Source organism: Plectropomus leopardus, chromosome 4, assembly GCF_008729295.1.
Source record: "Plectropomus leopardus isolate mb chromosome 4, YSFRI_Pleo_2.0, whole genome shotgun sequence".
Taxonomy (NCBI): Eukaryota; Metazoa; Chordata; class Actinopteri; order Perciformes; family Serranidae; genus Plectropomus; species Plectropomus leopardus.
In genome coordinates this window covers 5296706-5310931 of record NC_056466.1, presented here as the reverse complement: position 1 = coordinate 5310931, position 14226 = coordinate 5296706, and the positions used below count along the sequence as shown (strand labels likewise).

Below are 14226 nucleotides of genomic sequence, written 5' to 3'. Positions count from 1 at the left end.
AACCAGGTCTCATATCTCTGCGCCTGAGGCTCGTTTTCATGCGGCTTGTAAAGATGCCTCTCTTATCTCCTATTAATCATGGGCCTCTTTCCCCAGCTATGCTCTCCACTGCTGGTGACAACATAGATTTGGAGTGATGCTGTTGCAGATTGTCAAATTACACGCAACATGGCAGTGAAGTAAAGTATGATTATGGTGGGGATCACAAGGTTTTGTTTGATTTTTGATACATAAAAAGGTGTTTTGATTTGTCTTAGAATTAGCTTTTTGACTGAACCAGCTCTGTGGTTTGAATTTGTTATTCATACTGTTTGATTCTGGAGTAGCTACCTGTGAACTGCAACCTTACTGCGGGCACAAGAATCCAGCACATGACTGCTGTCTCTGGCTCGATGTTCTTTGAAGCTATCAGTCGGCAAATATTCTAGCTCGCGGCCGGGCCCTCAGCTCTTGAGGCTGGTGATGACACACATGCTCAGCAGACAAAGTGCCCGGACCACCCGGGCTTTAGGTGTCCTGACCTTGGAGGTTGGCTGTGAAAAATAACAACACAAGGGAGAAAGAATGCCTCCTATGCTGCACAAGGGGTCAAGCTGTTGCCCCCGTCAGGGTGAAGTTCAACATGTCTCATGAGCCCCTTCAGGGTAATGTAAAATGTTTGTTTTTCAAAGGTAAAGAGGAAAATGTAATGGACTTAAGTGTGTCAGATCTCTGTTTTTTGTGTCTGCAGATGCTAAAAAAGAGCATGTTTGACCCATCACAAGTTGTGTGAGTTGAATCACTGGAGATGTAGCGCACAAATTCACTTAAATCCACTGATCTGAAGCCTGCTGTGAAAAACGTATCATTCTGTCCAATCCCATATCAAAGAAAAACAAAATAGCAGCAATGCCATCTCTCTGTTCGTGACATTCTAGTGAAATGCTGATAGATTTATAGCAACTTCTTTCGCTTTTCAGCTATTTGAGGTATCTGTTAAACAGATTGTTGCATTGATTTCTGGGAAGACAGATGGTGGTGTGCATGCTTCGAGACAACCGAAGGAATGAAGAATTGTTCAGCTCGGTAGATCAAATTCAGTATAGTTATGTCCTTAGGGTACATTTTTATTGGGCGTAGGTGCATACGATCTCACAGACATATTTTTGAGTAGCTTTGTTTTCTTTCTGGCCATAGTTGAAAGTAGCTAAAATAGCATGAAATGCTTGAAAATGAGACAAAAATACCACTTTTCCCCCTGCCAAAGCAATGAGACAAACCTTGATAAATCTGTCTGCCTTGTATGTCAGTCTTTAAATGGTTAGGTGATTACAGACTTTATGATTTTAATTTTCTTTGGCCAAAAGAGAAAGATAATCCTCAACAAATCCAGAATAAAGACAGATACTTGGCTACACATTTTACAGTACACCCTTGATCCAATCATGTTTTTATGTGTGCCTTTAAATTTGAAATCACTGCATGGCCCTTCATCTGTGTCATATTTCAAGTTTGATTGTGGAGTGTGTGTGCTGTCAGTGTGTCTAGTCTCCTAAGGAGGACGTGAAATCAATGTTTATTGTTTTTATTGTAATAGATTTTTTCTTTTATTCTGCGCTTAACTCGTTCTCCTGTCACTCTACAGTCCTTTCAGCCCCTGTAGCCTCTGGCTTTTCAAGTGATTATTATTTGATGTGATTGATACTTGGGATGATTTGCATTTCATTGTTAGGAATTTACTAATTATTTTACTATCATAATTGTATTTTTCTCAAATTGCTTCCATTTTTTTCTGTGTCAAGTATTTAGCAGTCTCAAAATCTTGGGCAGGGTAGTATTATTTCATCACAGTACTGTTAGTAAAGGTGTAACCTTTTTCAACATTGAAAGGGCACACATATGAAAAAGGGGGTTTGAAAATTTTGAGCATCAGAAATTTCATTTCCTGCTTTCCGGTAAATTTTTTCGGTAAAAATTGGCACATTTTCAGCATCAATGTATGATGGAAAGTTCTTCATTTTGTCAAAAAAATAAAAAATAAAAATGAAAAAAACTGTACTAAACAAGTTATTTGAACAGCTTGGGGGTATTGTGGGTAGATTTGCAGTACTGCACTTTGCAATTCCAGTTTAGGATCAGGTTTTGAAATGCTAACCTGTGTTATAGCGGTAAGACTGCAGCAAACAATTGTTTTCAATATGTCTTCCTCTAAAATAACTGAAAATAGTGGAAAATCGCCCATCATTGTACGCTTAAGTCCAACTTAACTAACAATTGCTTTTGTTGTCTGACAAAAGCAAAAAAAATGTTGAGTTTTAGTATCATAGAAAAGTAGGTAAACCAGCAAATATTCATATTTAAGGAGCTAGTACTGCTGAATTTTTGGCCGATAGCTTAAAAAAATGTCTTAAAAGATTCATTATTAAAATTGTTGGTGATTAATTTTTCTGTCAAGCGACTAATCAATTAATTAACAAACCATTTTTGCTAAAGTGGTTGGTTTGTGCCTGGGGAAATAATATTAACTGTCCTAAACAATATAGTGGAGGTCAATAGGGGCCCGAAATCAAATTTTTGCCCTGAGGCCCCTAAAGAGGGTTTTGCAGCCATGCAGGGGGACAGTCAAAGATCAATTTCAAATTCTCTGTCTCTTCACTAAAGGCAAAGTAACTCAATCTGCTGTAATGGAGTCTGCAGAGACTGACCTGAACGGGGGCAAAACCGTAGGTAAAGACATTTTATCACACACTGCACAAAACCTTTCATTCTGTAGGATAATTGTTTTAACATAACTGGTATCTAATCTATCTGTACTGTTGAGTTAACATCCTATTGCAGCCCACAATTTGTATCCTCAGTGATGAACCGAGGACTGGAATAGTAAGTGAGATCTAAGAGCCTTAGAGTGAAGGTAGCAGCTAATCTATCACATCCCCAAAATCAAAAACTGACTCAACAAGCCTCCTGTTGTAATCTTTATATCTGGATCTGAGCAAACATTTTATTTTATTTTGTTTTTGCATTGTGTAGCGGTTTAAGTTCAACAAAAGTTGTATGCTGAGCATTACAAGTGGGCTGTAATTTCTCAATGGTTTATTTTAATGGAGTGGGTCACAGTATAGTATCATCTGCATAGAAATGTATTTCACAATAAACCCTTCACTAAGTCCCAAATGCAGACTAACTAATTATAGCATAGCTCTGACCAACTCAGATGCAGGGTCCATCAACTTTATAGCTGTTTTCTGTGAACTCTCATCCACTTTTTTAAGATTTTTTTTTAAATGTCAAGTTCAAATCTTGTGGATTTTGAGCTAGTCATGGTTAAAGGTTTTGATTGGGGATACCTGTTACCCAGAGAGGTTAAAAAGAGATATATGCTACACTATAAATGTTTTTTCTTAGGTAACCCTTATTAGCTACCCCATCTACTGATGTTATACTGAATTTAAAGACGTTCTACTTTTGCTGTGTGTGAATGAAGACCTACCTGCATGGTAGCTCTGTATTTCCTTCATTTCTTCTGTCCCGACTGCCAGATGATTTGGTGGTTCACGTTTACAGTGATCTACAGGCTTTTGGCTTCTATCTTTATCTTTTTAACCTGTTTTTGCTGCTGAGTCAGTTTGACATACTGGGTACATCTTTCAAATGCATATTACCCCTCTGTTGGGTTGTCTCTGAAATTGCTTTTTAATCTTTCCAAAAATTTTTAATATTTCTTCAGTGAGTGCAGAGTGACACTGGGCCCCATGCTAACTCCAACAGGATGATGGACCATCAAAGGGTCATTTACGCACAGATATTTCACCTCATTTTGGCCTCTTCTCCTGTTGTGGAATAATGAAATGTTTTGATATGAGATTAGGAATACAAATGTATATATGCTTTATTTCAATCATCTAGGATGAAAAAATGTAACTTGAAATAATTTTTCTTTTTTTTATGTGGCTTAAAAAGAAGAAACTTAATCAAATTCGGTTTTGTTATGTAATGACGCTTTTCCAGTAGATTAACACAAAGATGCTGTGGTTGTGGAACTGCTATTTGGCAAATTGTTTTTTTATTTTTACCTATGATATGAAGACTTTTAAATGAAACTTTGGTCTTGATGCCACTGCAAACTAGTGTGTCCACCACCTGTGCCTTGAGAGTGTCCACTAAATTGTTGACCAGGCGGGAACCTTACGGTACTACTCATTCCAGTGTCGGAAAGTGTTTGAGGTGTGTGCTCCAATGACCCCTGGGTCACATACCACGCTAAGGGGCTACGCAGTTATGCTGACCGTGTAGATGTTTAAATCAAAACACTGGCAATCAGAGGTGGACGCTGGGAGGGAGAAGAAGAGACACAAGGAGAGCTCATTCTTGAGCCGTGGTCAGATGGGAGAGAGAGCTAAGTGGTGTGTGTGTGTGTAAAAGACCTGAAATCTGTTGAAGAGACGTGTGTGTTATCTTTTCTCCTCACCACTGGCCGTCCGGTACCTCCCCTCGTGGTGTGTCGTCAGCAGTCTGTCTCAGGGCCTGGCTGGAGCTGCGAGGGAAAATGGGAGGAAATCTGATCCATATGGTGGCACTATAAAGCTCACCGCTGATTTTCAGGCTTCATCAAAACCTGGTCTAGGCTTCATCACTACTCACGACTTGCATCCTGCTCTCACACCTGGTCACGGCGCTCTGAAACTTCTCGCTCTCTCCTCAGCAGCAGTGGTTGTCTGCCTGACCCCTTGGGTGCTTCGCAAAAATTCTCATAGATTCTTCTCAGAGAAGTAAGTAAATTTGGACACTGAATAGGGATTTAACTGAGTTTTGGACAATTAGATTAAAAGACAAGGTCCAGTAATTTTTCATGTTTTGCATATGCATGTTTAGTTCAGATTATGAGTGGGTAATGATGCATTTCATGTATCTGTTTTTTCTTATGTTGCCTCAGACATGAAGATACTGGGTAAAGTCGCTTTCTTGCTTTTGCTCGGGGGAATCTGGTGTCAGAACAACCGTAATGCTAAAGCTGGTGGCAAGTCCACCAAGAAATCTGCTGGGAACCAAGCAGGTGATGTTGCCCAGTCTCCCCCAGTGGTTGATCTGACTCCTGGAAGCACAAGAGGCACTGGAAGCACTGGAAGCTCCAGAGAGACTGGAGGCACCGGAAGCTCGAGAGAGACTGGGAACACTGGAAGCTCGGGAGAGACTGGAAGCACTGGAAGCTCTAGAGGAACCGGAGGATCTGGAGGCTCTGGTGGAACAGCCGAAACAGGACGGGAGGGTGCAACGGGAGCTCGAGCAGCTGGACAACAGACAGATGATATGAGGCTGCACTTCCTCAAGAACACCCAAGTTACATGCAATGATGGCACAGCAGCTGGGTGAGACTCACTTGTTTTCCTGAAACTCTTAAATTTTGAGATTTGCTGTCTGTTTGCCGATTAATGTGGTGATTTTAGAAACTTTAGAGCATCAATGTGTCCATACATGGCTGACTCACTCCTGTTTATTTGTGGTTCTACAGGTTTTACCTAAAGGAGTTCAGAGGAAGCCGCCGATGGCTGTTATTTCTGGAAGGTGAGTATTTAAAAACCCAACTGGTTAATTTGGTCCCGAAAGGTCAACTTGTTTTGGCGTGACGCCCTCATTGGAATTTTGATGGGGATGTCATCTTGTCCCGTCATCTTCTGTTTTTCTCCTTTTTTGGTTGTCACTTTGATAGACTTAGGATGGGGAAAATTTACATGGTTCGTCTTCCAGCTTGATTTATGGGTGTATTCTGAGAGTGCAGTGGGTAGAGCAACATTTTACCTGGACTTTCTTCAACAGGATTTGAGATTTATGAGTGTGTTATTCTGGAGCCTAATCAACTGGTTTTGTAAAAATCAGATTCTGTCACCCTATATACTGTATGGCACACCCCTTCGCTCAAGCTGAAGTCAATAAACAAAATCAGAAGCTGACAGTTTGCAAATTAAAGGAATCATTAGTTGTTTTTCTTTTTTTTTGTGTCCAACCCTGAGTGATTAAACAGTCTTGTTAGCAGAGCGGGCTGCAGGTGCATTCCTTTCCCTCTCCATTCCTCACGGGCCTGAATGATGGGCTAACAAGGGTCTCCCTTTGCTGTGCCTGATGTGACTGTCTAATATTAGTCTCTATTATTTTTAGGTGGCTGGTGCTGCCACAGCAAAGAGACCTGTGATTCCAGGTACCAAAATATACCCCGACTAATGAGCTCATCGGGGTGGCCCCAAACAAAAAGAGGTAGGTCAGCTGGCCGTGTTTTAAAATGCATGTCGTGTGTTTTACATAATCTTTAGTGAGACAGAGAGCTTGATCTGTGATTGCTGCATTTACAGGAACTGGAATATTGTCTTCTCAAGCGGAGGAAAACCCACATTGGCATAATGCAAACATTGTGTAAGTATTCTGTTATATTGTGGCCTCTGGAGGTGTCACATGCAGACAGTCCTCATTTGTAAATGTGTTTGACACATTCAGACAAGATGAAGTGAAATACACAGTTCTGAAGACATTAAATTATATTATAATGATCCTATTAAACTGGAAAAAAAATCAGCTTTGTGTGTGGTTTTTGGCCACTTTTCGCTGGACACAGTCTAAAATGGGTTTGCAAAGGGTTTTTTTTTGGCTGAAAATGATCGCTTATGGGCTGTTTGACAGAAAGGTAAAGCGGTGAAACTACTCTCAATATAGCATCCTCTTAAACTGATATAGACTTTTTTAGGTGAAACTTTTTTAGGCTGCTAAAACACATTTTGCTGCTGCCCTCTCCACAGCAGTACATTGCTTTGCTTTTGAGTCGGTGCTCCTGCCGCTTCTCCAAACTGGAGGTTTGCCGACAGACATCTACTGTGTTTAATACACTGACCACCTCATACAACCCCACTTAAAAAAATCAAAACTATCCCTTCAAATATGCTTAAACACGCCACAGAATTAGTGGGAACTGCAGAGTCTTTGTGTGTTCATGGTTCAAGGATTAGTGCAAAAGAAGACAAAGATATTGTAAATATTCCTAATAAAAAAACACAAGCAGTAAAATACACCCTGCTCAGTACACTATACTCAGAGCTTTTGCTGCTTCCGCTTTACTTAGTCTGGTGTGCTCATTTTGGCAGGTGTGCCAATTTTTTATGACAAGTGAGTTAACTTTCATGGAGGAGAGCTTGAGTTGCTCTGATGTCCTCAAGCTTTAGTCTAACAAATGTGATTGTCTCCTTTTCTGCAGATTCATCCCGTACTGTTCCAGTGATGTATGGAGTGGCACCGGGCCCGCCCCGACCCCTCCCCCAAGGCCACGGCAAGGCAGAGAAAAAGAGAGGGATAGGAATACAAATACAAGTAAGTTTTTTTCAGATCTTTATAGATGTTTTAACTGAAGTTCCTCATAACAGTGACAGATGTGTGCCTCCTTTGATTATAGGAAAACATGATTTTTTTCTCATTTTCTTGTGTGGAGTTCTAAATCATTTGATGTGTGTATGTGTTGTCAGCTGAGTACACCTTCATGGGATCCCTGATCATCCGCGAGGTCATCAAAGACCTCATCCCCAAAGGAATCAAGCAGGCCAAGGTTGTCATGCTGTCTGGCACAAGGTGAGTTTGTTTTATTGCTCCCCGTCTGATGCTGAACACAGCTTTTGGACGAGAGCCTGCATCCCCCGTACCATCTGGACCATCTCCGCGCTCATCATTAAACAAGACAAGCCCTATTTTGGGTGCATCCTCTTGTCAACAATAAAGATGTTTACAGTCAACTGTGAACAATGACATAATGTCTATTAAAGGGCCTTGCCCTGTAGTGGTGAACATTCCTCCCAGGTTAGCAACATGGTTGGTGGGTCTTCCCCGAGCCCTAAAACAGGATCCACTGTCTGAATGCAAAGCTACTAAATTTTGACTTCCCTGCTGTTAGCTGGCAGGCGCTGTTATTTTGATACCCCGCGCGAAAATGGCGCTCTCAAAGCCAAACTATTCATTGATTTTCTTGGCTGCCCCTGCAGTGCCGGTGGGACAGGTGTTCTGCTAAACATTGAGAGGGTGGCCAGTCAGCTGGAGCAGCTCGGTGCAGAGGCTCAGGTCCGAGGCCTCGTGGACTCTGGGTGGTTCCTGGAGAGTAAACAGCAGAGGTCACCTAACTGCCCCGAGACTATTTCCTGCTCACCTGAAGATGCTATCAAGATAGGACTCAGGTAAAGTAAAGCATCACATTTTGTGTAAAGAAAACTCTCATGGGCCCAATTTTAAATGATCTTTTGCTAAACAGTGCTGTTACATTTGGTATTATTGTGTAATGTTTTACGGTGCAGTAGATTTGTGCGTATTGACAGCGTGTGTCGTTTTCTCAGGTTGTGGAACGGGGTTGTGCCTGATAGATGTCGGCAGCTCTATAAGAGAGGAGAGGAGTGGCAGTGCTTCTTTGGCCACAAACTGTACTCAACCTTGACCTGTGAGTGCTGGCTGGTGCCTCCTAAATGCGTCATGATGTTGGATTTGCATGATACATATTTGACTTTCGCTGTTCAAAGGTAATGTGCACTGAAATATAAAAAAAAAATGTGAATTTAATTTACTCAGAAGCTAAAAAGCAAACAGACTTAGCAGATATGCCAATGTTGGTGATTATCATGCTTTTACTTCAGGTGATGAAGCATGTGTACTTTAACAATACTTCTCATCATATCCTAACAGTAGTACATTAGACAGATAATCCTTGAAAAAATCCAGCTCCTCTGGCTCCTAATGGTAACCAGAATCCACGCTGTTGTTGGCCACGCAGCGTGTGCATGAGCTGGGATTGACAGCTGAGTCAGAGACTTCTCCTGGCTCTGATTGGTTTTTTTTTGTTCAGGTGTGCATTATTTTTGCAAATGTCTTTAGGTCCACTAGGAGGAGTTAGAGGTACTACTGTCAGGATGTATTGACAGTTTAAGAAAAAATGACAAAAAAGTTATTTTTTAGAAAGTTACCTTGTTTGTTGTTTGGTTTTTTGCAGGTTGTGTACAATTTGTTTTGAATTTTTAAGTGAGATAAATCCAATTCTCACTCCCGGCCATCAAGTACCAGCACTTTGTCACACCCCTCAGTGTCTCAGAGCAATGCACAGGGCAGCCTCTATCAGTTTAGGCGACATAACTTAGAAAAACATGATGTTTTGGGTCAAAACAAGTATGCACGAAAGTGACGTCAAAGAGTGACGACCACATGTAAATTACGTAAGGTTCCGATAATACAGTGCTCACTTTTTGTTTCTTAAAGGACTAAAACTGCAGTCTTCTGGTTGAAAGTCTTGTTTTACTTGACCCATCCGCTGCTCCGCTCTCCCAGCCCACACGGACTGTCTTGCTCTTTATACAACATCAGAGACTCTCGGTTTCGAGTGTTGTTGCAGACTGGTTTACACTGGAGTTAGTTGAAAACCTAGTGTGCTTATAAAGCCGTTAGTATTGGGAATGAGAATGGGCTGGCTAAAAAGAGCTGATTGCTGCATCTGGAAACAATACTGATGAGAAACATGAGATTTAACCAAAACAGTAAATTTGCACGTAGTAAAACCAAAAAAATATAGAGAGTAAAAACAAGCTGTAAAGCTCCATAGACCTGAGGCCCTATGAGCATCCCATATCACAGTGCACATCATCACCTGACCCATTGTTAATATAAATATATTGATCAGAGCAGTTTTAATCAATAGTGGTCTCTTTGTTTTCCCTGTAGCCCCTCTGTTTATCGTTCAGTGGCTGTTTGATGAGGAGCAGCTGAGAGTGGAGAACATCTACATGGGAGGACAAAGTATGTCTGAGGAGCAGTGGCAGTACATACAGAACCTGGGCAGGGAGATCAAAAACTCCCTAAGCGATGTCACGTAAGTTTCCAAAAAAAAAAAAAGAGTAAAGTAAAAGAAATGAGGTGATAACAGTGGATTTAATGGGTCCTGAGAAGGCTGTATTTTTCTCTGTGTGTTTTTCAGGGCTGTGTTTGCTCCGTCCTGCCTCTCCCACACAACGATTACCAAAAGGTAAGAACAGATACTTGACTCCTGCGGTGGTGATGCACTTTCACGCCCTCCACTTTTCTCTCGCCACCACCAGTAGTCATCTCTACCTAGTGAGCTCATGCTGCTGTTTTTGCTCGCTCGTTCATCACGCCACATTCTTCGTGTCACCAAATGCCATTTCACACTTTCCCTAACCCCCCGGCACCCCTTGGACGCACTCATAATTTTGCTGCAGGGATGGACGCTGATGCAGTCGTAGCTTGTTTACAGAGTCTGGCTAAGTTAGGTGTTGAGGTATATGAGCAGCTGAAGGTTCAAGGTCATCGTAGGTAAATTTCTGGTTGTTTCATGATGCAACAAACTTGCTGCACCAAGATTTAAGAGTTGAAAGTGGCCAAAGCTGATTGCAAACATTCCCTTTACTTGTTTATGAGATTTTGACCCGAGACACATGACTTGGACTTGAGTCAAAAATATGATAATGTTAGATTTGACTCAACAAACTCAATATGGACTTTAACAACAGTGACTCACAACCTCAACTTGGTTTAAGCCTTTGAGTTGAAAATACTTGATACCTTTCTTCAAGCCTAAAGATTGTTTCTAAAAAAATTGTGCCATGACGAAAATTCTTTTCCTGAATCGATGAACATTTACATGATTCATTCCAAGTTAACACTTAGTTCCCCAGATCAACTCTGTTTGAACCAATCAGACAGCATCGAGTCAAGTTTCAGGAGAGAACAACGAAGAACGAACGCTGCGTTATTTAACTATGGTTACTTTTGTTTGTGTAGAAAAACTAAGTTATGGTCATCAAAAAATAAAATGCAGAATGCAAAACATGCAGGTCAAAACTTACAGAGACGCAACAACTTCCACTTTAGTTTGACCTTTGAAGTTGTACAAAATAACTGTAATTTTGAGACGATTATTAACATACTTAGCAAGTTAATGCAACTGCAATCATCTGCAGACGGTTTGTTGGAAAAACCCAGCAACAGCCGAAAGAAATTTGGGGATGTAGCCTTTGTCTTTTACACCATAAAGTTGTGCAATATGATACCTGCCTATAGATATCAGATATACCAGCTCACTAAGTATTTTTAACATAAAGCTAAAAATGCATCTGTTCACTCTAGCCTTTAACTAGTTCTGACTTTCTAAAACTCTTTTTATACTTAAGATTGCTGCAATTCTTTTGAGATGTTTTGTCTTAAATTATTTTATGATTTATGGTTTAATGTACTGATTTTATTATTTTAAGGGCTTGTTTTTTGTTTTAATTTTAATTTTTTTTTTTATGCTGCAATACCTTGCTTGCATGTTTTCTTTTAACTGCAAAGTACTTTATACTGCATTTCTTGTATGAAATGTGCTATATAAAAAGGTTTATTATTATTATTATATTAATGTGATCTCAGCAGCTAAGCAAATTTTCAAGAACCTCGTTGTAATATTAGACTGTATGTAAAGAAAGTCAAAATGCTAAATGAATAAAGTAAAAAATAAATAAAAATAAAAGCAATACAAGAAAGAATCCAAGAAGGTGTCATCACATCATTGGAGATAAAACAAGGATTAGAAGATAAAAATTGATGAATAAGAGATAGATGAACAAATAAAATTAGTACTGTAGTACTGCATTATTACTGTAGTTATGTTAATGTACAACTCCACTTGCAATATTATTATTATTTATTGTTATTATACTTTTTTTTTACTTTTAAATAATATTTACTATTTACTTTTTAACATTATAATTACGAGACACTTTGTATTTTATTTCAGACACTTTGTGTTTTGTTTTATTTTGTTTTCACTTATTTGATGCTCTGTTGTTGTATTCTTTTTTGCTACTTATTTCTGAAGGACTCTGGCACAAGAATTTCCTTTGTGATTAATAAAGTTCAATCTTATCTTATCTTATCTTATCTTATCTAAAAATAAGTAATAAATGAGTTAGTTACGCCTCTATACTTTTATCTGTCTCTATCTTTCCTTCTGTTTATTCCTAACTCCTAACTTGTCTTGTTGTTCTTCTAGTAACTGGATGAGTTTCCAGGTCAAAGGCACGTCTCTGCCCCGGGCCCTGCAGTGCTGGGACAGGAGTCTGGAGGCAGTCCGCAACAACAGAACCCCCGCTAAAGGCTGTCCTTTCCACCTGGTGGACACCTGCCAGTGGCCCCAGTGCAACCCCACCTGCCCAGCCTTAGTGGACCAGGCCACCCAGCAGGAGCTCACCCTGCTCCAGATGCTGGTCGCCATGGGCCTTGACCTCCAGAAGCTGGGCCTGGATCCAGAGGGAGACGCAGATTCTCTGGCCAGCATGGTCAGCAACGGTGGTTAAGTGTAAGAGTGGGTAGCAGCCGATAAGAGAAAGCCTCAACAAAGGCTCAACAGAGGAAAGAATGTGTTGAATTTTATTGTAACCATAGAGTTAGTACAGAAATCTGGTTACTACGTTTCGTGCTGCTCAGCATTCCATTATGCTTCATGTTCGTCTGTTAAATTGGTGACTTGACTGGTGGGTATGTCACTGCATCTGAGTGGTTTGGCTACTGGACACTAGACGAAAGAGCTTTGGGTCTGATTCAATCGTGTTTCAGTTGTGCCGGCTCAATATCTTTGAGTTTTAGCAGATGGCTGGACGACACACTTTCATCCTGATCACTCTACATGAAAATCAAACTCCAGAGCACAGCAGTGGAGTTGAATACTTTTAACAGATTCTCTCAATAGAAATTATTCATGATTTGCCACATTTTGAGTATTCGGATTCTTGCAAAACTTACAATCAATCTATATTTTTTTGCACACACAGTTCCAAAGACACTGATTGTGATTTTTGTGACTTAGTTTTAGTCTCTAGCTTCTGATGCTATCCTAACTTATATATAGTATTACATAATATATAAACATATTTTATGTGCATGTAAGACAAAAGTGTGATTAGTTATTGATAAATTTTCTACGTAAAGGCCAGAAGGAGTTTATCTATTTTATCTATTTGAGGTCTGCAGTAAATGGACAAAAACTCCCTTAACAATCAACGCTGTGGTTATTCACCGCTTAGTTGTCAGAATATCTAGTGACAAACATGGACATAGTAAAGACTCTGCATTGCAATCTTTCATTGCTGTCAACATTTGAACTTTTTTTCACAATGTCATGCTAATTTTGCAAGGAATTTACAGAAGTTACTGTATGTTTTATTTCCATCTAGGTACTGTAATCACTGTGTCAACCAATAAGGATTTGATAAGAATTGTACCTGCTGGTAACAAGTGTCAGACTTAGTTGCTGTGATGTTAAAACAATGAATACAGATATTAATTTACTCTGACAACATGGACTCTTCTTTTGTGGTTCATCCAATTCTGTTTGTTTAATTTTGTTTCTAACAGGGCATTAATATCTTCCATCTGAAAAGCCAAAGACCCACAAATTAACCATTCTGAAAAACATCAACATCTCAGGAGTTTCTCTCTATGTATGTTAAGTCATTAAACATGGATTAAAGACTTAAAAAACAAGCCTTAGATTTGATTATGTGTTTTAAAAAGCAGGCTGTAGCAGGCTATGCATTGCTCTGAATAAGAAAACTGGAAAATTACTGTTAAATACTTTAAGAATATATTTGGCAAAGACATATTTTCTTTTGGTTTCTTACAAATCAACCAAAATATAATGGCCATCCCAACTGCTTAGATAAATATGCATGCATGCAATTATTCATCACCATCACTGGATGGCGCTGCTTTAAATTTAACACGTATTTACTATTTAAAAACGGACATGGCTGCAAATTTCTGATTTCTAGAATTTGCCCTAGTGTAGCCACTCAGAGAGCTCCTTTGGTTATAACTGTATTAAACTACAGGCAATACAACTTCAAGACCAAACCAATTTAATTTTTTAATTGACAGAATGTAGGCACAAAACATCAAGTAAATATATAATAACACATGCATAAAACAAATATAAATGACACAGGTGTATGTGAAGAGTAGCCTATAAAATGACAGTATTTAAAGACTATGACATAAAAATAAAACAAATAAATACCCAACCTTAACTGTTAGGGTTAGTTTTTAAATCTTTTAAATCACTTTTTTATAGACTTGCCTTTATGTGACGTCGTCTTTTAGTTCTTCTTTTAAGTTGTTTTTTTCCAGTGTGTCTTTTAACGTATCTTTTAATTTTATTTATTTTAATTATATTTGTTATAATTATCAGTG

At 39.4% G+C, this 14226-nt stretch overlaps 1 protein-coding gene across 1 annotated transcript; it reads left to right on the top strand.

Annotated features, from left to right (window-relative positions):
* The first annotated feature begins 4914 nt into the window (after positions 1-4914).
* Positions 4915-12335, top strand: notum2 (notum pectinacetylesterase 2). Its single transcript, XM_042485862.1, has 11 exons — positions 4915-5345; positions 5489-5541; positions 6133-6228; positions 6324-6384; positions 7217-7329; positions 7482-7584; positions 7992-8180; positions 8337-8437; positions 9706-9853; positions 9959-10006; positions 12032-12335. The coding sequence occupies exons 1-11, from the start codon at positions 4915-4917 to the stop codon at positions 12333-12335; spliced, it is 1647 nt and encodes a 548-aa protein (XP_042341796.1).
* The last annotated feature ends 1891 nt before the right edge of the window (positions 12336-14226 follow it).

Excerpts from the sequence above, each read along its gene's own strand:
- notum2 (XM_042485862.1), top strand. The coding sequence starts at position 4,915 with ATGAAGATACTGGGTAAAGTCGCTTTCTTGCTTTTGCTCGGGGGAATC. Across the intron at positions 7,330-7,481 it reads GGATAGGAATACAAATACAA|CTGAGTACACCTTCATGGGA; the intron begins GTAAGTTTTTTT and ends ATGTGTTGTCAG. Across the intron at positions 8,181-8,336 it reads GCTATCAAGATAGGACTCAG|GTTGTGGAACGGGGTTGTGC; the intron begins GTAAAGTAAAGC and ends TCGTTTTCTCAG.